Here is a 25,657-nt window from a genome sequence, read left to right on the forward strand (position 1 = left end):
ACACATACTCGTAATTGTTAATTGTTCCAAGAACACCAGGATCAGCTAAACCTTTCAGAAAATTCGGTACATTAAACTACAACACATTTAGTTTGACTATTTAAATCACTTTTTTAATACCCTCTAAATCGTCTCGTTTTTGACATGAACTACCAGCTTCCTCCTCCATTTTCAGTATGTAACTAAACTCACTAACTAGTTAGACAGTATAATACGACTGGCACTGGCACTGGCAGGGTGGCGTGTGGAAGCTGCAGCGTCGGCGCGACGCTTGGACTAGGCAACAATGTGCACACAGCGTTGCCAAATTGTGCCTGAGAGGCGACCGATTCTCGACCTTCCTCCCTCCGCTTTCACCGGTCCCATATGTGGCAGCAGCGCAAATCCACCCACCCGCCTTATTTGGTGGCCGTGACTGTATATTCTATGCAACTAATACTGCGTACGTGAAATATTTCCAAAGAATTATAGTTTTCACCACCAATCCTCAATATATTTTGAGGTATTTCTTTCACAATTTTTACCAATGACGCCACTTTGATGTCATAACCGTTTTATATAAAGTTTTACCTATAATAATCATGATTATATTTTAAATAGTTATATTTTGAAACCTGCCAAATGAATCTAACCATCCACCTGCACAAAAAAGAGCAACATTTAATTCAATGATTTACAGACACCATTTTCAACAGAAAATTACAATAAAGAACTAAATTACGTAAAAAATATTGTTTTGTTCAATGGTTACACTACGCAACTTATTCACAATATACTAAAAAAAGCATTGAAAAGATGAACTAGAAAAGATAAGGCAACATTAAGGCCACTTCAAGACAAAACAAGAATTTATTTGCACAACATACAGCACTTTCTCCAACGAAATCACAGAACAAGCACCAAACTATCCCAAATTTGAGGAAACCCTAGAGACAAAATTTCAAATTATAATAAATCAGGAATATATGAAATCGGATGCAATGACTGTAACAAAATTTAGATTGGACAACCAAAAAGAACAATAAAAACATGATTTAATGAGCATTTATCACACACAAAATATGGAACAGTTGAAAAATCTGTTGTGGCCAAGCACTGCATTACACAGAACATCAATTAAAAATCTAAAATTACTAAAAGAGTTAACAAAACCAATGAACTTAAATGCTTGGGAAACATTAAATATAAACAGAAATAAAGAAATAGTCATAAACAATGAAGAAGGTCCTATTGAAAATTCCAGTCTTCTTTCCTCTCAATTTATTCAAAAATTAAACTGTAGTCATATCTTATTTTTCATACTGTCTGAAATATTTCCAAAATTTTGATATTTGCATATTTACACCATATGGTATTAATATTGTAATAAAAACAATGTAAATATTTATTTGTGGAGTCGCCTGATGATGAAACCTTTGGTTTTGAAAGGCCTCATCTAAAAAAATAAACAATTTGGAAAAGTACTGTTTTATTAACATTTAGTACTAGTTAAAAAAATTTCAGTTCCTCCAAGAGTCTTCAATGATTATATTTGTTAATATTTTACTAGTTAAATGGTAGTACATACTATAGCATTTAAATACTTATTGTTAAATCCTTTAACTTTATTTGTAAACAAGATTGTAAATTCTGTGACTCTATTACATTTCTTGAAGAAATTGTTAATAAAGATTTTTGACTTGACTTGACTAGCAAAAGTTTCAATGTTATATTTGATAAGTATGTTGCATGTCAACACTGCTAGTACCGATGACACCACGATAGCGTCAAAGTATCTTGTATGTAAAAAAAATATAAGTTCTTTTCTCATAAAAGTGATTATATTCCGTAATTATAATGCTAAATGAAGACAATAGGTTAAAAACTAAGGTCTGGATTGGGGCACTACACCTCGAAACATGGCTGAGCTTGAACGTGTTAAAGGGTTAAGATAAGTGGACAGATATTGTTCCATTATGATCCAGAGTTTAAAAGACAAATTCTGCCTGTTAAATCAAATTTTTGTGTGGATTAACAGTATTTTTTTAAATTTTTCTTTAGTGGAGTAAGAGACCACATAGTAAATGTTATTGACATTTAAGTTTATTAAATGGGTTTTATTTCTCCGACTGTTAGGGCTAATTGTGAAATCTAGTTTTACTTTGTTTTGTGCCAGGTTGAAAAGCTGATAGACTCAAGGGAGGTCCGAGGCAAGACTCAGTTCCTGGTGCGGTGGAAAGGGTACTCAAGGGCTGACGATACGTGGGAAGATGAAAAGGACTTAAATTGCCCTGAATTGTTGCAGAAATTCAAAGCGGAGAACACCAATGCCAAGAGTAAACCAAAAAAACGCTCTGCTTCAAAATCACCCTCAAAGGCTCCGGCGAAAAAGGCTAAATCATCACCCAAAAAAGACTATGAGGTAGGGTAAATGGGTAGATGGCTTTGGTTGATGGCTTTTGATGTTATGCTCTCAGTGTTGTAATTATCAAGTTATTAACAGTTTTTTGGTCATTATTATTTTTTTGTGGAGCCTTTAAGAAAATCATGGTCTGTGACAAATTCTACCCTGAACAATTAGTTCAGACTGCCATAACACAGGTTTAGGTAATAGAATGTTAAAGTCATCTACAATTTTTAAAAGCATAAATATTTTGTAGAAAATAGGATAATAGTGAAATTATGCTCATGGGTATTTTATTCTATACTCAATCAATACAGGGTATGAACTTGACCACCTCGGAAGTCTATGAAATTTGGTATGAAGGTAGGTAGTCTTATAGATTAGGAAAATTGCCAATTTCCCCCCAAATATTTCAAACTGTTTTAAATATGGTTACGGCTATCAAGTTTCTACTAAAAAAAAAAAAACAACCAACAAATTTTGAAGTCACCATAACTTTTCTCCTAATTGAGCTGGAGAGGTGGGAGTGGTATGACTAGCCATGGACAAGATGGGGAACAGGGAAACTATAAATGCTTCCCTGTGTAACAAATAATTTCTTATGTTGCAGTCCAACTCACAAAGAGGGGAAAATCCATAGCTTTTGATAGATCAATTCTTCCCTGAGCCAATGGTGCATACGTCACTTTAATGCATACCTGAAATACAGGGAATTCACTTGCAAGCTATAATAAATTGTGAAGGATATGTAGATTCTTTAAATGAATAACACAAATTTACCCACAATCACTAATAATTATAAACAAAACTTCAACATGAACCTAATAATTAGAAAGCAAATAGCTTTGGCCATCGAAAACCAATTTGATTTGTGTAACAACTACTCGGTACCTGTTAGTCCTTAGTGAGTAACTAGTGTTGACAAAGAAAATTTCGTCCATATGTATAAGTAAAGTGTACAACTTGAAATCGTGTTTTGCAGTCGGATGTATCAGATATTTGTGAGAAATTGCTGGATAAAATTAAAAACAAGAAACCCTGAATGTGGGTTCGAGGATGGATAGAAATTTTGAGGAATTGTTTGAATTAGTAGCACTGCTGTGGCCATTGGTACCCCAAGTCATACTTTGCAATGAACACACAGATGTCCCTGCATTTTGCATCCTTTTTCCTTCTTCCCAGTATTCTCAGGTCCTTGTTCACCTTTCCCACCACCTTAGCTTTGGTCGTCCAAGGGGTTGTTTAGCTTCTGAGTTGTTCTCCAGAGTTCAAAAAACACGTCTAACCTTATCAGCTCCCACTGAAAAAGTAAACTTTGAATACAGGGAGAAATTTTATTACTCTTCAGGAGTATGAATATCAGCATAATTTTTAAAAAATCTTGAGAATTGGACTCTTCAAACCTGGGAAACTTAAAAAATGTCATTACTTTTTCAACACACCTCGTAGTCCTGAGTTTGGTGATATCATTTGAAAATTTTTCACCTTCCACATTGCATAAACTTGGTTTTTGTCTCATTTTTTGTGTGTGGTCAAGTAAAATCATTGCTAAATTTTGCAATGAGTTACAGTCACAGAGTTCCTCTGTATCTTCAGCTGTTATTACCAATTCATCCGCAAATGCTAAAATATTTATATTCATTCTTATATTAATGCCTGCATTTGTATTTCTGATTTCTTGGAGACAAATCATGATGTTGGGGACAAATCATCCCCTTGTGTAATAACCTGTGTTCACTTCAAAGTCTGTTGATATATCTCAGTTTATTATTACTTTACATTTTGATCCTAGTATGCTCAATTTTGTTTGGTTGATTTTTGTATTCCAAACTTAATCATACTTCAACATAGCATTTCCCTATTTATCGGAAAGTTAGTGACTCCTCTCATTAAAAAGAAAGAGACAGTATGGGAAAGCTATGTCTTGTAGAACATTTTTTAAATTTTCAGAAACAGTGATATTATCTCCAGATCTCTCCAGATTATCATTACTCATGATAATTACAACTGAAAATTACACATGAAATAGTTCAAAAATCTGTAGTCAACGTACAGCCACATATTTGAGCGCAAGGCAAGTAGTTGCTAATATCACACAGTGAGAATAAAGCTCCAATCTCTTGCGGCCAACGTCTCTAGCTCCGCTACTGCTTCCCATTTAGCTTCAAAAGTTTTACATTTTTTTTCCTTGTCTCGCTACTCTGTTTTTACTCGCTGGCCAATCTATTTCGATATCCAATTATTAGACTTAATAATAGGGGTTTATTGTTGCCTATGTCATAATTTAGTTTGCCAAAAATCTATTAATCCTAGTCACTCATTGGAATACCTTTTTTCTGTAACACAAGAAGATGTGGAAAACTCTTAGATGTACTTAAACTTAAGTTGTAACTTCCAGAATTGTGTGTCAGGTAAGGATGAGGGAGGGATAAGGGATTTGGAGAGATCCCAAGGTACAGTTGTGCTAAGGGATATTAGCTGATAAAATCTCAATCTGCTACCTTCGATGAAGAGAAGGCTTGATCTGTATCAGCCTGTACTGGTCAATCTCCACAGTAAACTTGATGTACAGTTACAAAATCAGGTATTCCTGTACTCAGTGTAGGTTTTAATGGGAAATACAGACCAGTCAGAAGTGAACTCTCCTGGGCCAGAATTAAACTACTAAAGATTATAATTGTTTGCAAAAGCCATGAAGCTGTAGAAATAAAACTCAAGTTTTTCCATTGGATTGGCTATGTTAATAGTCATTCCAGCCAATGATGCGCAGAACAGCCTTTTGTTTAGTTGATAGCTGGGCTCACCTCAGCTACATTTCAACTCTAGCTAACTAAGCAGAAAGATTTTCTAACCTCAAACTGAGCTTCAGATACAACAATTAACCCTAGAAGTGGCGATGCTAAACTTCCACAGTGGCAAGCTCTTTTTGGCCACTTTGAAGAGTATTTTTTTTAAATTCACCAAAAATATATTTTTTACTCTAACCTAGTCATGTTGCATACTGAATTCTTCGGAAAGAGTTGAATTTTCATATTATGACAAAATAAAATGATTTCTTGAAACCTGAATTGGACTTATCATGTGAAAAACAAAAAAATTTTGATTGACCAAACTAAAATTGTAACTTTGACACTTTGTAAAAAATAACAAACACATAGTTACAGAAAATCCATTATATACAAAAGGTAGAAACAAAAATTACCTACAAATAACAAAGGGAAAAGTTTGAAAATTATAAAAAAATAAATTTAAAAATTTAAAAAAATAAAAATTTTTTTGCAAAATAGCAAAAAAAGTTACTTTGTTGAAACTGGTAAAAAAACAACCTAAATGCTGTAGAATTTTTGCATACTATATTTTACTTTGAAGAGAAAGAGTTTTTTTACAGATCTACCAGATCAGTTTATTACAGTAAATTATTATTTTTAGTTTTTTGTTTGTGATCAAACTTGAAAATGAAATTTGGTACCAGGAAACAGTTAATAAACAAACTAAAACAAGATCGTAAAAACAATGCCAAATTTATTAAAAACCAAAAAGATAGACAATGTTATAATAATAAAGAAAATATATAGCTATATGTACAAGCCAAGAGAAACGAAACAGTCACGTAGGCCTACTCAGCTAGTTTTGCCACAGACCGCGGGAGAAAACTTAGGATTATTTCAGTTAGTACCATTGATTATTTCATCGTGATGTTGATGATACTATATGAAATGTATTTGAAATTTATTGGTGAACGCAACTGTGCAAACTAGGGGTAAAAATAATTATCGGTTGCCTAGCAATAAGCGGCAATGTGAAGCGACTTCTAAGACGTCGCTTGCCACGTCACGGCGGCGTAAATAGAACGTCTCAGACGTCGCTTGCCACTTAGAGGGTTAAGCTTGACAAAAATAAACTTACCAATAAAATACACCCTTCTAAATAAAGTTTCTTTTCGTAGGTAAAATGATAAATGGAAGTTTAAAAGGTCGTTACATTATAAAGCGTGCCTTTGTTACCAAGACATTATATATTGTATTTGATGTTAGGCGAACTCGAACTTTTACATTTAAATACAAAAAAAAATAATTTTCAACCAGGTCCCACATAACTCTTGGTATTTTTATTACCTACAAAATCAATACTTTTGTTTAGCTTTTAGGATCGTGAATAGTTGTTGTTGTAGAAATATACAAAGAAATTATTTTAAACCTTTAGATCCCACATAACAAAAGTGGAATTTAATATAGTATGTACATCTATTGTAGATTATTAGCGTGGACACAAATCAATACAGCATAAACAATAACATCACAAGCACAACTACAATTGCCATGAAACAGGCAGACAATGGTAGGTTATATGTGTCCAGGAGTGGCATGCCAGTTAAAAATTGCTGAGAAGCTGAGAGTACATTGGTCGGTAGGTCTAGTTTACTGCAGAGGATGGTGCTTAGAAGATATCATTTTCATCTGCCCAGTTTGACTAGTAGACGCTGGAACAGTGTTAGCGTTCTTTATGATGTTCCGTGATGCATCTCAGCAAGATGCAGCCCCAATCCGTTCTACTAATCACGAACGTTGTTCTCAGAAGACATTTACATACATTAGAGATTTCTTCAGCTGTCGACACTACAAAATATATGGATATGAAAGGAGAATTTGATATAATACAGTTTTCATGAAGTTTTAGCATGAACACAGGATCTCAGCATTATATTAGATTTGTTATCTACTAATTGAGAGTAGTTTTTAAAATTACTGATAGATTGTGTGCCATATACACTTTCTCTGCAGGCTTTATACAGGATGGCCACTCGAGGAAACCAGAAATTTTATGCAAAGGATATTTACCTGTAGAACTGGGGAAACCTCAGTTTTCTGTCTCTTGAGATCCAAGAAAATTGAGAAATAATTTGGCAGCTCCTTGAATTAGAGGTTGATTAATTCCAAATATTGTATTTTATGGGACATGATTCATGAAACTCAGAATGAAGATCGAGCCAAAAGACTGTGATGGTCTATAGTGTTACCGAATTGTTTACAGAGTCTGTGGACAGAGCATGGTTACTACAGTGTGATCGGTGATGTGTGCACGAACCCCACTTGACGCCGCTTAATTACAGGTTGCCTTCACTAGTAAAGTGGAGTTAATCTTGGTTAGTTTTATCCCTACATGCAACGTTCCCGACAATTAAAGTCGGCAGACCGATCTTGGTCTTGAACGATTGTTCCTAACATGGGTTAAAACAAATAAAGTGAGATTATATTTTGATATGGTCAAATCCAAACCTCAACTAAACTAATATTGTCGCTGGACGGCCGAATTCTCCACACGTCAGTTTTTGTCGCCAGAGCAGCATTGGTTGGACAACGGCTGGTGGAAATCCCATTGTTTCTTCGATTAACTAATCGTTTTAACTTACCCATTTACGTCATAAACGGTCGGACAAGTTCAAGTGTTCAAACCAAATTGTCTAACCAATCGTTACTTGTATGAGGAGCCTTACGCCATGTTATTTTATGTCCATCATTACAATCTAATGAACACATTGTGACTAGACTCACAGTATTTTGAGTATTTACTTTGGAGTTGTGTTGTCATTATTCTATTATTGCTTTTTCTTGAAGTAAACTCAAAATATTTAAGAACCAGTAATTGATCATGTTAATTATGCTCTTATTCTGGAAGATATTGTTTAGTTCCGGTTTTTAATAATTCTACAGATCTCGTATTAACCCCACTTCTTTAACTTCCATAGCAGAGATACCTTTCCGATACAGTCTTCTTCTTATAAGGGGTGGCCTATTGCCATTCACTTAAGCCTATAGGGCCTATTACACAACCCGGAAGTGTACCATGATGCCAACCAGTTCCTAAATAACAATGTCTAGTGGGGTGGAGTAGAGATAACAGTCTAAAGCTGTGCCCGTTGCACTTGGAAAAGCCCCAGTGATAGCAAGGCAAGCCATTCTTTGTATGCTAGCCAGACAACTATCGCCATTTTGGCCTCTGTTTTTGGTCACCAGACAACAGCCCCAAACATTAATGCAGGTCTCACCACAAGAGTCATAAAGTCATTACAAAAGCCTTGGCTCCAAGTCTCCCAAGACCCACCTATCACACATCTGCATTGCATCAAAGACGATTTCCCTCTGGTGATACCTTTTCCAGATGGGGTTCCCAGTTCAGGACCCTATCAAGAATTACGCCCAGGTCCTTGACCTCGGACTTTAACTCAATGGAAGAGCCCTCTTGATAAGAATGGATCAATACCCTCCAACTGATGCCTTCTTATAAAGGCAGCCTTGGCGGAATTGACACTAAGACCCATCCCATCGTACTAGTTTTCCACCATGTTTAGAGCAGCATTGTTCAGTTTTGTGACTGTTGTTTACTACTCACAAGAATCAACGTCATCTGTATATCCCTGTGCAAACAGGTCATTCGCATCTAGGTTCCACAGAAGAGGAGAAAGGATGCCACCCTTGTGACAGCCCCTCATGGTCCATGCACTGATGCTCGCTCCCATAAGAGTGGTAGTAACCACCCTATCTGTGAGTAGGGCTCTACCCAGTCAAATATTTGACCACCAATACGACATCTCGAGACTGCAATGACAATCACCTGAGTGCCTGTATTGTCAAAAGCCTCTTCAATATCCATAAAATCACCCATGGCTATTTCATTAGCTGCTAACGCCTTCTCAATCCTGCATATCAATTGATGCAGAGCTGAGTCCCATGATCTTCCTGGAGTGTAAGCGTGCTGATTTGGATGTAGAGGGTGCTCCAAGAGATATCTCTCCTAAACCTAGCAATCATCTTCTCCGTGGATTTAAGGAGAAAGGCGGACAAACATATCGGCATAAAGGACCAATCTCCGCTGCAATCAAACTGGTCTTCCTCCGTCTCCCAGAAGCTTTATATGGACTAAAAGAGTTAATCGCCCACTCAATGAGTGAGTGGCGTACCCCTTAGGTCTCCCTCCACTGCTGAATGGTTGATCCTTATCATAAATAATATATTCCGGAAAGTGCGTTACCATCATAACGTTTAGAACTCTCTCCGGTTTAGTAATATCTACCTTTTAATCGTCCTTAAGACTACAAAGTGGAGAGAAAAGATCTTTTGCTAATAGCTTCTAAAACCTTTCATGTCCTGGAATACACTCCTCTAGGGCAGGAGGTGAAGAGAACAGCCGCTCTAAGTGCAATGAAACTTCTAGGAACAAAGGTAATAAATACTACCTCATTAGAAGGCCACATGAAGATATTGCAGATATTTCCTGAGGCTGAAATGCTAACCATTGTTAGGAAACCTAACAAAAAACCGGAAACCATAAATACTCCTTTGATAACCTATATATGGTCTCTATCGAAAGTAGGGAGAAATGGATTTAAAAGGAGGCCTATCTCTTTTATAAAAGGAGTCCTGAAGTTCTACACAGATGGTTCATGCCTTGACTATAGGGCAGGATACGGAATATACGGACCAGGAGTTGACATGGCTGTTCCCCTGGGAAGACATGCCACGGTTTTTCAGGCGGAGGTCATGGTTATAGACTCGATGTTCCAGAAGGCTCATACAAATGAGGACAAAAGGATTAAAATACTTAATACTTTCTGATAGTCATGCTGCAATAAAGGCACTCGATACCTGTTCGTTTGACTCAAAAGTAGTCTGGGAATGTAAGAGTACTCTAGCTGAGCTGGTAATGAATAACAGACTAACACTCAGTTGGGTGCTGGGTCGTGAAGGCATTCATGGAAATAAAAAAGCAGACATCCTCGCCATAAAGGGAGCGGAGTCCACAATGGTGGGGCCTGAGCCAGGTTGCGGGATAGCCTTCTCCAGCTGTAAAGCTCTGGTCAAAGATTGGGAAAAGAGGATAAGAAACATTAATTGGAGTAGAGCCTCAGGATTAAGGCTATCCAAAATGTTTATCTCTCCTTGCGTTTAAGGGTGGACAGCTCTCTTAGATCAGAATAAGGATGATTAGGAATGTTGACAGGACATGGCCCTTAAGGAAACGTCTTATGAGGGTGGGACAGCCAGACTGACGAATGTAGACTCTGTGGAGAAGAGGAGGAATCAGCAGAGCATATCTGGTTAGAAATGAAATGAAAAATGACTTTATTAGAGGCGAAGTTAGGACTATAAAGTCCTCTCTACCACTTAGATTGTCCTGCCATCTTAGAAACTCGGAAAAGATTCATGGGAGCATATCTCCTCAGCCCCAAGGATATCAGAGAACAGGAGCCCTCAAATCTGATCGGTTTTTGCAAAAGCCTCGGACTTTGAGGAGACAAAATTAAAGTAAGGGAGGTGCAAAGGTCCTTTTAGGACTAAGCACGGGGACAAACTGTCCTTTTCCCTCAGGAAGGAGAGGGAAAAAAACCTTGCACAAACCTGCACATTGTCAATATTAGTGCAGAATTTCTTCCAGGGTAATATCTAACACGTATAAAGCTTGCGGTTGTACAGTGCAAAAGCCTTATGTTAGGTCTCCCAAGTAGCCTAGATTTTTGCTCTCCTGAATAAAGCCTTGCCTTTCTTCATCCTCAAAGAGGCCAGTTCAGAGCTCCACCAGGCTACTTTGCTATTAACAGGACAACTGAGATCAAATGAACCAACAGTTGAGGAAGTCAGACTATTGCCAGATTGGTCAAGCTCTACTGTATTGTGAATCTGTTTCCGGTTACTACCGTTGGATTCTAATTGTCCCCTTAGGCTTTCCTTGTATGTATTTCTCGGGTTTCTATACTGAAAATTTCTAGTCCTAGGTCCCAATTTTAAAGCAGATGTAAGCATGACTCTTGTGTTGGTGCTACCCCAACCCTCACTATGCGAATCAGCATCACAGCTAATTACCAATTCCACACCACTCTTCCCAACATGGTCCACTGAAGCAGCCATCTCTTTGAAGGATGTGGAACCCACATCATCGTATGGAAGATTGATGATGAAATCATCATGGTTCGTTCAGTGTCAGTATCAATCAGTTTAACGGTGGAGAGATTCCTAGAACAAGTACTGCTAGATGCAACTGTCTGCTGTAACCTTTCCAGATCAAGATCGGTTGGGTTTTTTATTTCAGGATCGATAAAAGGTCTCACAAGTACTGAGAAAGTAAAAGATCCACCCGGTCAGAGCCCTGCATGACCAGGTAAGGCTATTTACACTTTGGGGGGAAAGGCGCTCGATGCCCAAGGGCTCGCTTCACATTGTGGGATTCGAGGCCCCCAGGCCATACAAAAAGTATGTGTTGGTACGATTCTGGACAGACCAGTCGAGTGATCATGCCTGACCTGGTACTACTGGCTACCGGCGATGGAAACCTGGTAAAGCGTGGATTACACATGAATTTGTGGCTCCAGAAAAGTGTATGGATTATGTTTGTTTTTATAATGCCCGTGAATTTATACTAGGAATAAATTGATTCCAGTAATCGATACCACGGTTCTAATTATTAGATTACAATACCTACAGAATTGCTTAAAATATCCTTTGAGAGTCACTGTATTAGATGATTGCGGCTAGTAATGTGACAAAGCTAAATCACGAATCCAAATAAGTCTATTCTCGGACGACAGCTGATCAAGAGTACAAAAATTACCTATTACTAACACTTTTGTTTGTTGCACTTCTTTCGTTTAAAAAAGTTTAGATACTTAAATAATATAGTTTAATAAATAATATTTTAGTTATACAGTAATTCGTATTCTATATATTTATTTTGACGCATCGTTGCGAGTCTGCTGTGTCCATTCGCGGACAACAATTGATTGGCAGTACGCAATTAACCGATTACTAAAACGTGTTTTTTGTGTAAAAATTATTTAGAAAAGTATAGTAACAAAATAATTTTTTTAATAATATTTTACTTAAAGTTCTTATTTTCTATGTGTATGTTTGTCAATGCCAGCGTGTCTGCTGCGAGGACGTCACGTAAAATGAAATGAAATGAAAAATGTCTTTATTGAATACAACTTAAAACATATTCAATTGGCGAGGTATTGGCGCAGGTACTTGGCTGTAAACAGACAATTATTCTACTTTTAACATCACAGAAATGAAAATTATTATGTATATTCAATGTTCATCGAAATACACAAAGATATAAACTAAGGAGCTTAAATAGATAGTAGGAATGACTCGTTACTGAATTTATTGTATGTACTGTTAGCAACAAAAGAAATTACCATTGCGCTCAGCATAAGAGTTAAAGTTAAAAACAGTATTACAGTTGTTTATATTTCGTATTAAAATGGAATAGATAATCAGAATAAATAAAAAGTAATACATTTTTTACCAAGAATTTTATCCAAAAAAATTTCTGACCAGCCACCCTGTTATAGTTATTTTGCAGAAGTAACAAAATGCAGGTGAAATATGCTGTGCTTTAATTAATTTCCTGTGATTGCCTGTTACTACTTGATTTACACAACTACTACATGTTGCAACTTAAGCTACAACCTGCGCTACTTACACTATCATTTTAAATTTATTGTAACAGTTTAATTAATACCTTTATTAATTATTTTTGATTACAGTTCTTTTTTTTTGTGTAAGGCTAAAGAGATTCTGATTTGACACTGGGCGTTAATTCGGCAAGAGGGTAACCTCGTTACTCCGTTACTGTGACGCTAAGGATTTATTGTGACATAACTTTATAATCTAGACAGGCCAGGTCATCTTAAAATTTTCAATAAATTTGACATCCCTAATATCTCTTAGGCCCGAAACCATTTTGGATTTGCGTGTCAAGTTAACCCATTGCGGATCACTGACGAGCTCAGGTCGCAAAAGTGGTCTGCATTTAAGTTTCCCTCCAAATAGTTCTATTAATGTCTGATAGATTGGGCGATCGTCTTCACTTGTCTAAGAGTGTTTAACCCTTTCCGGGCCAGGCGGCAATATATTGCCGCCATAGATCGCGCCTGAAAAGTGCCAGGTGGCAATATATAGTCTCTGTGATATTCGTTGTTTTCTCAAATAAATACGACGTCAAATGATTAAAGTTTTATGTATTTTATTCCCTGGTATATTTGTAGATAATTAATATGAATATCATTTTTATTTTGGAGGTCTATACATTTTTATTTCGTAATTGTCACATAACATTATCAGCTGACTCGATCTATTGTTGTTAATTCTTTATGCTTTAGTGTAATCGTACTATTGTATGCTGGATTCTTCTTCATTATTTTATTTTTTGGTTGTAAATATTAGTAGTTTTAGTTGTTACGTGCTCAGCTATTGTGTGTAGTAGTTACAATGACTGACAATTTGCGATCTCACGGGAGTGAAATTGTAAGTAGAACGTTTGTAAATAGAGAAAGTGTAAATAAATTTCAAATAAAATTGTGTAAATATTTCTTGGTAAATAGTGTTTTTTAAACTGTATTGAAACTGTTTATGGATCCTACAATCATCTGTTTACCGGTACATCCATAACGTGAATATTTATTTTAAGTTTCTTGCAATGTAACAGTCAGTTGCTTTAACACTTATAAAATGTTGCGAAGTACAATTATGCGTATTTATACAAAATGTGTCATAACAAATTTATTTATGAGAGAAATAACACAAAATTTTGTATGGTTGTTCCTTTCTAAATGTACAATATAATAAAATAGCTTCCCACAGTAAAATTATTTTTCCTTTTTTAGTTATTTCTAAAAATAAAATAAAAAATTTTTATGTAATCTATTATAAAAACATTATTTTTAAAATTTTAAACTACTTAAAACTACATCTACATATTTTTTTGTTGATAGTATATATCTATAAGAGTAATTTGGTGCAACTTTTAGGTCATTCTCTAATTTTTATGAAAAATTATAAATTTTAATCTAAGAGACTGCAAAATTGCCAATTTTAGCCTGGCACTTTTGAATAGTCAAAAGGGGATATGAGATGTGAAAAAATTTTTCAACATCTCATATTTGGTCCTGGCCCTGAAAGGGTTAACAACGGTTTACATTCAGAGTTTTCAAAAGTTTTATAAATATCCTACAGATCGCAGTTGTATGTCGAAGTTGAAAAATCATTCATATGAGTTTACTTTCTGCTTTTAGCGCTTCTTATTGGTTGTTTTCCTCAGCTGTTATTATAATAGTAACTAGTATCGCATTTTATGGGATAATAATGCGGTATAATAGCCAGCAACGGTCGCATTTGTTCTTAATTATTGTTTTTATTTTATTGTAAGAAAATATTACAATAGTTCATAAGCAATATATTGTATTTAATTATTTTGTTTTTAAGAATATAGATGGAGATATTTTTATAAACCGGAATCCAGTTCAACGTAGATATGAAGTGAGTATACAATAGCGAGCATTGCTATTCGTTCGGCCGCTGATTGTAAATTAATTCGTGCCCGCGCGCGCCAAAACAATATTATCCGCAATTGCTTAATCCTTTTACCACCATTTTCACATGTTTTGTGATCAATTTGTGTCTGATTTTTATTTAATTAACTAATTGGATTCTAAACAACATGCTCTTTGAGAACATTATTAATTCTTTAGTTGATATAACCTTCTTATAGTGAATACAAAAATACATGTGTGGTTTTGTTTATGAACAGATTGTTATTATTACGCAGTAAGCATATGTCTATTCTTAACCAAATTATTATTATAGTAAATAAGTAATAATCCAAATTTGTATGTTCTACTTATATATAAAATTCTGATTTGTCACAGTTTATGTTCTTATACTCTATTATAAAATTTTTTCCATTATTAAGTACAATAATTTAGTTCATGAATTCAAATTCTCAACTATATATTTAATTAAATATAATTTTAAACATATTGTAAGTAATGATTGAAATAAATATGCTTTTTGTAGTTATCAAATAAATTTAAAAAATATTTAATCTGTTAAATTTTTGTATTGTTTATTCAAACTTGTATCAACAATCCATTAGTTAGATTTAAAATTTTTATGCAAAATATTTTCTGGCACTTATGAAATCCCAAAGTTAGTAATAAAAAAATCATAACATTTTTAATCTGAAAAATATTTAAAATAAACTAAATTTTAATGTCTAAATTAGTCCTTTTAGCCTATTCAATGACAAGGAAAACCGTACTAAAATCATCACTTTATCCATAAAATGAGCATAAATGCAAGTAATTAGATGTACATGTTAAAACCCAATTGTCACGGCGCCATATATAAAAGTTAAATTTCCCAAATGTACGAGGTCCAATCAAAAAGTATCCTACCTTTTGGTGCAACGTAAAACTGAAGTTACCTGAAAAAAGCTGGCGTTAATTTTCTTCAAGATAAGCACCCTGAGAAGCAACACAACGATTCCAGCGACGTTTCCACTTCTGGAAGCAGTCTTGAAAATCACTTTTCGGCATCGCCATGAGATCAGCCGTCGTTTTTTTCATAATTGCTTCTCGACTTTAAAATCTGGTGCCTTTCAATGGTTTTTTGAGGTGGGGGAAGAGCCAAAAATCGCATGGAGCCATATCTGGAGAGTACGGAGGCTGAGGAATTTGCGGAGTGCCGTGTTTCGCCAAAAAAGTTTGAATGAGCTGGGAAGAATGAGTTGGCGCATTGTCGTGGTGTAGCCGCCAATTTTGAGACGCCCACAAGTCAGGTCTTTTGCGGCGAATCTCATCTTAAATAGACGACGTTGGACACTTAAATAGTACTGTGCATTCACAGTTTGACCCTCAGGGGCATATTCATGGTGCACAACTCCACGGTGGTCGAAAAAAACAGTAAGCATCACTTTGACATTGCTTCGAACTTGCCTTGCTTTTTTTGGCCGAGGATCCTGGGGAGACTGCCATTGTGATGACTGAAATTTGGTCTCAGGGTCATATCCATAGACCCAACTTTCGTCTCCAGTTATTACCGATGTCAAAAAGTCCGCATCATCCTCACAACATTGCAGCATGTCCTCGGCAATATCCAATCGCCGTTGCTTCTGCTCGTCTGTCAGCAATTTTGGCACAAATTTTGCGGCTACACGGCGCAATCCCAAGTCATCCGTTAAAATTGCTTCAGCTGATCCGAAACTGACATCTAACTCAGTACTAAATTTTATAAATTTTTTTAATAAGCTGCCTGATGATGCGAGACTTGTTTCCTTTAAAATATTTAAAAAAAAGTTATATGATTGGCTAGTGAAAAATCCTTTTTACAGCATTGAGGAATTCATGAATTGCCATATTAATGTTAGGTTTTAGTTTATAACTAACTATAATTACTTTTATTTATTGCTACTTTACTTAAATTTCATGTGAACTTTTTACAACACTTTTGTGTTAATGTAATTTTTAGCTTTAACAATGTATGTAATTTTAAAATGACTTGTCCTATTTCTGTAAACAGATCAATGGAATAAATGATTCTTATTCTTATTCTTATTCTTATTCTTACTTACTTCCTCCACAGTCATTCGACGATTAAAAACAAAGTGAGACCATTCGGAAAATTCAGCTAGCATTCGAAAATGAGGCAATGAGTGTTACGCAGATTAAAGAGTGGTATAACCGTTTCAAAAGTGGTCGAACATCAGCAGAAAGTGACGCGCGTTCGGGCCGACCAAAGACAAGTCGAACTCCGGAAATCATCGAGAAAGCAAAAGTTTTGATCTGTGAAAAAGTTTTCTCGGAGAAAAACAAAGTGAGACCATTCAGAAAATTCAGCTAGCATTCGAAAATGAGGCAATGAGTGTTACGGAGATTAAAGAGTGGTATAACCGATTCAAAAGTGGTCGAACATCAGCAGAAAGTGACGCGCGTTCGGGCCGACCAAAAACAAGTCGAACTCCGGAAATCATCGAGAAAGCAAAAGTTTTGATCTGTGAACTTTTGCTTTCTCGATGATATATATATGGGCCTTCTACATTTTCACATGTTTTGTGATTAATTTGTGTTGGATTTTTATTTAATTAACTCATTGAATTCTAAACAACATGCTCTTTGAGAACATTATTAATTCTTTAGTTGATATAACCTTCTTATAGTGAATACAAAAATACATGTGTGGTTTTGTTTATGCACAGATTGTTATTATTACGCAGTAAGCATATGTCTATTCTTAACCAAATTAGTATGTTCTTTTATATACTCTATTTTCCTTTTATGTATTATAAATAAATATATATATATATATATATATATATACACAATATATATAATATATATATATATATATATATATATATATATATATAAATTTGCTCCATTATTAAGTACAATAATTTAATTCATGAATCCAAATACTCAACTATATGTGTTTAATTTTATATAATTTCAAACATATAATATATTGAGCGTAGTGATTCTATAAATGTGCTTTTTATAATTATCAAATAAATTAAAAAAATATATTTAATCAGTAAAATTTTGGTATTATTTATTCAAACTTGCAGAATCCATTAATTAGATTTATAATATTTATGCAAAATATTTTCTGGCACTTATGAAATCCCAAAGTTAGTAATAACAATTTATATCTGAAAAATAAACTAAATTCTAATGCCTAAATGAGTCCTTTTAGCCTATTCCATGACGAGGTAAACATACTAAAACCATCGCTTTATCCATAAAATTAGCATAAATGTTAGTAATTAGATGTACATGTTTAAAACTCAATTGTCACGGCGGCGCTGTAACAACTGGCTTCATACCTGGTGGTTTATGCACTCTCCCCCCAAGGCTGTAACTTATCGCCTGCAAAGGTCTGATACAAGGAAGGTTGTCGCACATCCAATTCTTGTACTCAGAAGCTTATTAACGGAATGTTGCTCACTAAACTACCATCTGAGTGCGTTTGGTAGTGGTAGTAGTAGTCGAAATATGTGTATACTTAAATTAATTATTGTATTATTAATAAATTCATTAAATGATTGTTTGTTTGAGCTAAGGTTTATTTTATATATATTGTTAAGTAATTAATGTAAATATATTAATTTTTTGAGTTTATGTAGGAGTTAGTACTTTATAGCACTACCTTCATCTTTAATACAGTCATTATTCATTTCACCTGTATAAGGTGGGTATCTCTGAGGTGGGTTTTGTATTGATTCTGTAGGGACTACAAGAAGACCTCAGAACACTATTTGTAACTGAGAAGCAATTACCTTATTGTAAGGAAAACTTTACAGAGCATTTATTAACCCTTTGCCAGGCACTGGCCACACCAAGGTTGCAGATAGCTCGTGTTAGTTTTGCCATGGTTTGTCCTCGCAACTCATATGGCCAGTACAGATGGCTGTGCTATTTTCATTGACAGCTCGGCGGCTATATTTGTTGTTTGCCTCCTCAGATAGAAATTATTTTTCAATTTCCTCCACGTTATTTGCATATCAATTTAAAATGCTTAAAGAAGAAATGAAAAAAAAAAATTTTTAACGAATCTTTCGAATACAGACATACGAGGTCCAATCAAAAAGTATCCGACCTCGTCGTGTATCGCGGCTTCTGCTGCCAATAATGAGATAAGATTTGTTGCGACAATAGTTCCTACTATGATAAGGAAAGGTACAAAGTCTCATCTTGATCCCCCGACTGGTTCGCCGGAGACGGGTCAGTATGTACTGATAAGTCAAGTGCGCGTATCGGTTTTCTCTAACTGTGAAGATGACGGAAAAAGTGGAACAACGTTATTGCATTAAATTTTGCGTGAAACTCGGAGAAAAACAAAGTGAGACCATTCGGAAAATTCAGCTAGCATTTGAAAATGAGGCAATGAGTGTTACGCAGATTAAAGAGTGGTATAACCGTTTCAAAAGTGGTCGAACATCAGCAGAAAGTTACGCGGGTTCGGGCCGACCAAAAACAAGTCGAACTCCGGAAATCATCGAGAAAGCAAAAGTTCACAGATCAAAACCTATATATATGGGCTATATATATAGGCTCTTGGTGGTAAAAGGGTTAACTTGACACGCAAAGCAAAAAAAAAGGTTTCTGTCCTAAGAGACATTACACAGCTTCAGTCTGTCTACATCAGACCAACTCTGTTGCAGATAGCTAAGGCTCAGAGTAATAAGTAGACCGTCGTAAACCAACTTTTCTTAATAGATTGATCCCTGTACAAAGAAGTATTGCAACTATTGCATTTTCGTGTGTGAATAGCAGCAAGAAAAAGGTTTCTTGAGGACCATGTTTTGGTTTTACTGACGCCGAAACTCACCCCCACCATCTTCCCTTGATCGTATATGTGCGTGATCTGTGCTCTTTTCTCGGACTACCCTATAAAAATAAATCACTTCAATAGTTATATTAGTACCATAGTACTATCATGTCATAGATATGAATTATTTCCATTCTTAGTATTATATATGATTTTGTTAAAAAAAAGAAACAAATCTCTATATGACACAAAATTGAGGTACAGTCCACTATTGCATGACAAATAAAGACAATAATAACTGACACTTTACAATATTTGGTATTAATATGCCAGCTTTTAATTGTTTATAAATTTGTGAGATTATAGTTTATTTTGTTGTGTTGTTTCACATGCCTGTGTTGTTTATTATAAATGTTGTTGATGTAATTCTGCGAAAGCTATAAATATATTAATTAGAAGCCAATCGTTAATCCTTTCAGTGCTGTGGGGTCAGTGACAATGACAGTGTTAAATGTACATAAAGTGTGCGTATCAGTGACGCTGACAATTTGTATTTCATTAATATTTAATATTCTACTACTTTGGTCTGGTCTTTTAATTGTGTCGTTAGTACACATTTATGTTCTCTGAGATTATGCAAATTTAAGTCTTAGGAGGAAAAAACAAAAAAATATTTCATTCAACGAGGAGTTCTTCTTATTGGAAAAACTATTTTCTATAAAAGAAAACTCACAATTGTCCAATAATTTTAAATTAAAGTTATTGACAAATATAAACTACCTGAAAAAGGTAATGAAATTTCCGATTAACCTCATCACTTGACTTTAGCAACTTATGAAGTAGTTGCGTGGTTAGTGCCAGCCACAAAGACATAAAAGAAACTTTGTATATGTTCAAGTATTGTATCAAAGAGAATTTTTGTCTTGTATTACATACATCAAAAATTTGTTTTTGTATTAGTTTTTTATTAATTGTTTGATAAAATTGTAGTATAGTTGCATTAGTAAATTGTTTTGATAATTCAATGGTTTTTTTTTTTTTAAATAGAATAGGATTCAAGCTTTTTATTAGTTCGCTGGAATAGTTTTTAGAAAGGGTTTCTCAACACCAACCTCGAGTGAGAGCTAATTTTGCAAAGGTATGCAGTTCGAATCATGGCAAATCTAGCTGAAGTCTCAAGACATTTCTAGAGAGACTTAAGAACTTGGATATACTCACAGTGGTGTCTATTTACATCATTTAGATAATTTAACAGGGCTTAAAAGGAAGTCTTTTAAGGAACAGTGATATCTATAATTGTCAAACAAGACATGGCGATTGATTATAATTTGCCACCCCACACATCAGCTCTATTTGCAAAGAGTCCATCTTATGCAGGCGCGTTTGGTTTTGCAACATGCTACCATAGTTCAGCACCATTATGAATGACTAATATAAATTTGTACAATGTTTTAACTTTTAATTGTAAGTATTGGCAATATCTTCTGAATGAAGATAGTGCCAATACTTACATATATAGATAATATGAATATATTAGATAATCAATATGAAAATAAAAAGTATTTTTTTAATTAAAAAAAGGATTAAAAACTATTTAAAAGTAGAACAACATAACAATGTCAAATCTCAACTCCAATTTATCTCTTTCCCAGCAATCACCATTCCAGGGAATCAGGCATTAAAGTCAAATTGCCATGTATATTTTTTATCATACCTTTTTACTGTACTGTACTGTTATCATGTGGCAGTATTTTGAACTTCTAATGAAATAATCTATTCACAGTAACGTTCTTCCTTTTCACTCAATGTTGTTCTCCTAGTTACAATAATATTCCACATTTTTTAAATACCTACGTGTACATACAATGTGATATAATTTTCATAATATTAAATTTATATTATTGTTTAATAATTATTTTACACAATGCTCAAAAATAACCTAGCTTTTAAGAAATGAAAAGATGCCAGAAGAAAGGATTGAATTAGTTGCTGCAAAATTGTTTATTGAAAAAAGTATATAATATTCAGTGTAATTGTATTTATTTGCTCTAGGTTGAAGAAGTTGTAGGAATGAGAGTGAAAAATGGTAAGAAAGAATTCAAGATCCGTTGGAAAGGATATAAAGAAGACGACGACACGTGGGAGCCAGAAAAACATCTTTCTTGCCAAGATTTAATTAAAGCTTATCTTGATGAGCACAAAGATGATTTAGTAGAGGTAAGAATATTTTTTTAATGCTGATTTTTATCATGTTGCTGAGATGTAGTCATCTTTTAATCTCAATTTTAGATTTAAGAGTTTATACCAAATCAAGTTGTGTATTATAAAGTAATACACTGGACAGCAGCTGGGTATAAATTTAGATTTTGTGTTCAATGTTTTAAATCAATTGCTGAGGATATTAGTACTGTATTAATTTTATATTCAAACTATTGACCAGTTGATTTTGAGGTCTTCAAACTGTAGTATTTTAGATTTTCAGTTCAGACATAACTATTGTCTTATAACTAGCTTATCCCAAGAGTGTTCACAAGATATGGACTTAACAGGTCACCCAGTTCACTCCCAGACCATATGTAACTTTGGCCCTTTACTACCAAACATTGATACTTTACTTTTTGATTGGAAATAGTTGTTTGCAAATGAAGTGTAAATCCGGTGCAGTCAACACGTGTTTCTGTGTAACACAGATAAGGAACATAGGTGTGGCTCCTATCAATCACTGTAGTCGTTATTGCCCATTTGATAATCTTGCTTACGCCATAACATTAACATTTCTTGAAAGTCTGGTGATTATTTGTATAACACTTCTGGGGTTCATTGAAAGCAGAGTCGCTTCATGCAAGACGCTTGACAATCGTTTATTCGGATCTCCCCGTTGGTCTTGAGTGACTCTAGAGGTAGTATCATCCATGGGGAGGTACTTTCCCAGTCCATTGGGATCTCCCAAACTGAGTCAGTCTTTCAAGAAATTAATTAAGTATTGCAGTTTTATGAACAGCTGATTTTAGTGAAACTTATTATTACTATTAGTTCATAAAATTAGGTCATTCATTTGATTGAGTTTATTTATACTGAAGTAACAAAAACAAGGGTATATCTTTTGTACTGGAATAATATAATTATCTCTATGATAGTATAATCATTACTTAAAATAGTTTTATATTGATTTTGTACTAATTTTAGTAATGTTGGCTAATTAAAAAAAAATAACTGTCTTAAAGTTGTATGTTAAAATTAAAAACATGTTAAAACTATACTGGAAAATGAGTTGAAATGGCAAATTTATTTGGTTTACACAAATAAATTATGTGCATCCCTATGTTAGCATATACAATTTTTAAGATGAGTTAATTTGAATTTGGACAGGGAGACTTTTTTTATAAAATCATTGTGTCATATACCATAATAACTATATATTTGTGATGAAAGTAAATATGGTGTAATATGTAAAATAGAAGAGATAGTTAAGTGTTGTTTTCACCAAAGTGTTGGCTTATAATGACGTTTAATACAATGTATATTACGTTTGAAAAACTTAAAAATCAATCCTAGACCCATGTCGTTTGGTATATTTTGCAATTTGAAATTCATGGAAATGTACAGTTCCAAGTGTTTATTTTGTGGAGAAACCGTTAAGTTTACTATTCTTAGATCGTCCGTTCTCTCACATCCTGTATAAATGCTATGCGCGCACGTGCTCGCACATACACACACAAACGCTTGTGTACATATATTTTCAATTGTTTGTTGTAAATCATAATATCTTATTTATATTTTAGTCGTTAATATCCACAGATGTATAGTGCTGTACCATGAACACTCACAGGTTTTGTTCAGTTTTTTTATGCTTAAAAAGAATGCAGTACAATGAAATGATTAAATATTTGGTTATTAACTTTTTTAGGCGACACCTAAGAAGACGGCAACTAAAAAAGCTAAAACTCCAACAAAAGCGTCAAAAGGAAAGAAAACCAAAAGGAAGTAGAATTATTACTCTACAGGTAATGCAAGTTATTCATATAAATTTGTTATGATAGTTTAGTTCCCCATTAATTGTTGATTGTGTTGTAGAAAACACAGCATTAATTTATATTTAGATCTTAACATTTTATAGTTATTTTCCCCATGGTGAAAATGTTTAAATTGTAACCACAAAATATACATCAGCTTGAATGAGACACTGAACAGATATGTTGAACCCCTTCAGTGCTAATCATTAATTTATGCAAACTGTGTTTTATGTTTCGTTGTTCATTACAATAAAAGAACTTGTAAAAGTGTCCCATGACTCAAATATTTTTATATTTTAAGTTTAAAATTTATCACTTTGTGAATATTATTTTAATTCGTACATCTGTTACAATATTGGGTGAATCAATGTACGAACAAACAGAATTAATCTGTAAATATGATTTATTTAGGCCAAAGCTCTACACTTAGGTACAGTTATGTGAGATTTTTACCATTAATTATTATACAATATGACTTCCTGGACTCTTCTTGGCATGGAATCCACAAGTTTTACAATTGTTTGTGATTGCTTCATCTCTAAACCACACCTGAATCACTGCTTCCCCCAGTTTTGTTTTTGTTGTACAGTCCATTTTTTTCCTTACATATTGCCCGAAAACTCTCAATAGGATTAAGATCAGGTGAATTCCCAGACCAATCCAGAAGGGTAATATTATTATCCTTGAATTATTTCATCATAGTATTTGATACGTGGCATGTGGCTGAGTATTGTTGAAAAATTGCAGTCCCTTCGGCCTGGACTTTGCCAAGCTCTATAGCGTTTCACCAGCAATGCTTTGTACTTTTCACTGTTCATCATAACCTTCAATAGGAATAAGAGAGACAGTTCCTGAGTACGAAAAACAGCCCTAGAACATTTTTTTTTGTGAGATGTTTAACTGTTTGGTAAAAATGGTTAGCAGAAAGTGATTCCATTGGCTGCCTTTCGAAAGAATTTTGATCGCTGGCCCAGCACAAGAAAGTGTGTCTCATCAGAAAATAACATCTCTCCAAAATTCTACACTCCAGTAAGTGTATTCTTTTACCCAAATTAGTCGTTTTTTCATCATAGGCATTGTCTGAAGTTGTTTCCTCTGCGGTCTCACGGCTCTTTTTCCTCCTAAGTGTCATTTGCATACCCGTTGAGTCGTGAATTTGTTAACTCCAGCCTTTTCCAAATCTTGCTGGAGGTTATAACTTGTTTTTCTGGGATGAAGTTTACTATCGCGCTAAATAAAGGCTTTATGTCTTGGAGTAGTTTTCTGTTTTATTCCACATTTTCCTTTCCGCTGCACTTCGACGGATCATTTTTCCTTTTCTTGTTTAATTATTTTGTTTACAGCACCCAAACTTACACAACACTCCTTTGCAATGTCATTACTTTGCATATTCATTAAGTGTTTTTCTCTTTTCCTACATGTGATTTCGACATCAATAGCTAAAACTGATTACATTAGTTTTCACAAAATCAAGGAAAATAATACAAACTTGTATACATAATCTAATATATAATGAAATATAATACTAATGTAGCACAATTCACGTGTTTAGAACAATATGTCAATAAGGTTTTGAGATAATGTTGTTTTCTTGATTAAAAAAACTGACAGAATATTCACAGCAGGTGCGCCAATGTATGAAAACTGAATTTTGACCTCTGCTCACATTAATTCACGCAATAATGTACGTTTGGTACGTTAATTCCATATACAAACATATTTAGGGAATTTTAACAAGAATATGCTTATTAGTTTTTCAGAAACGTTAATAAACCAAATTTATTTAATAATCATTTCCTAAAACCATGTCAGCTTGTATAATTTTCACTCAAGTTAATCGTTAAAAAAGTATATAAATATATATGGAAAAATATGGACTGATAAAGTAAGTGACAGGTATGCTCAGGTGGCAAATGTAGTTCTTGCATTTTCATTTCGTTTATGGTAGTATTTAATGTAAAACATGGTTTTTGGAATGAATACTGAAAAATTAGTTTTTTCTGATTAAATCTGAGCTGAGTGGCTTATGCTGTCACAAACACACAACTCTAAAAATTTCTTTTGGTAATTTATGATATGTCTCAATGCCACTATGTATAAACGACGTATAACGTGGCTTCAAGAAAGAACGTTGAACAAGTAAACCATAGATAGAAACAGCT

General features: G+C 34.2%; 1 protein-coding gene across 2 annotated transcripts in view; it reads left to right on the forward strand.

The window, feature by feature from the left end:
• Positions 1–25,657, forward strand: part of LOC124365801 (chromobox protein homolog 1-like) — a 56,885-nt gene that overhangs the window by 24,061 nt on the left and 7,167 nt on the right. The window contains exons 5-7 of one of the 2 annotated variants that reach the window (XM_046821823.1): positions 2,156–2,401; positions 21,535–21,699; positions 23,390–23,486. In XM_046821823.1, coding sequence (XP_046677779.1) covers positions 2,156–2,401; positions 21,535–21,699; positions 23,390–23,470 — 492 coding nt within the window. In that variant the 3' untranslated portion in view covers positions 23,471–23,486. The remainder of the gene's footprint in view (positions 1–2,155; positions 2,402–21,534; positions 21,700–23,389; positions 23,487–25,657) is intronic. The other variant, XM_046821824.1, reaches the window with a different exon arrangement.

The sequence above is a fragment of the Homalodisca vitripennis genome, chromosome 7 (genome assembly GCF_021130785.1).
Source record: "Homalodisca vitripennis isolate AUS2020 chromosome 7, UT_GWSS_2.1, whole genome shotgun sequence".
Taxonomy (NCBI): Eukaryota; Metazoa; Arthropoda; class Insecta; order Hemiptera; family Cicadellidae; genus Homalodisca; species Homalodisca vitripennis.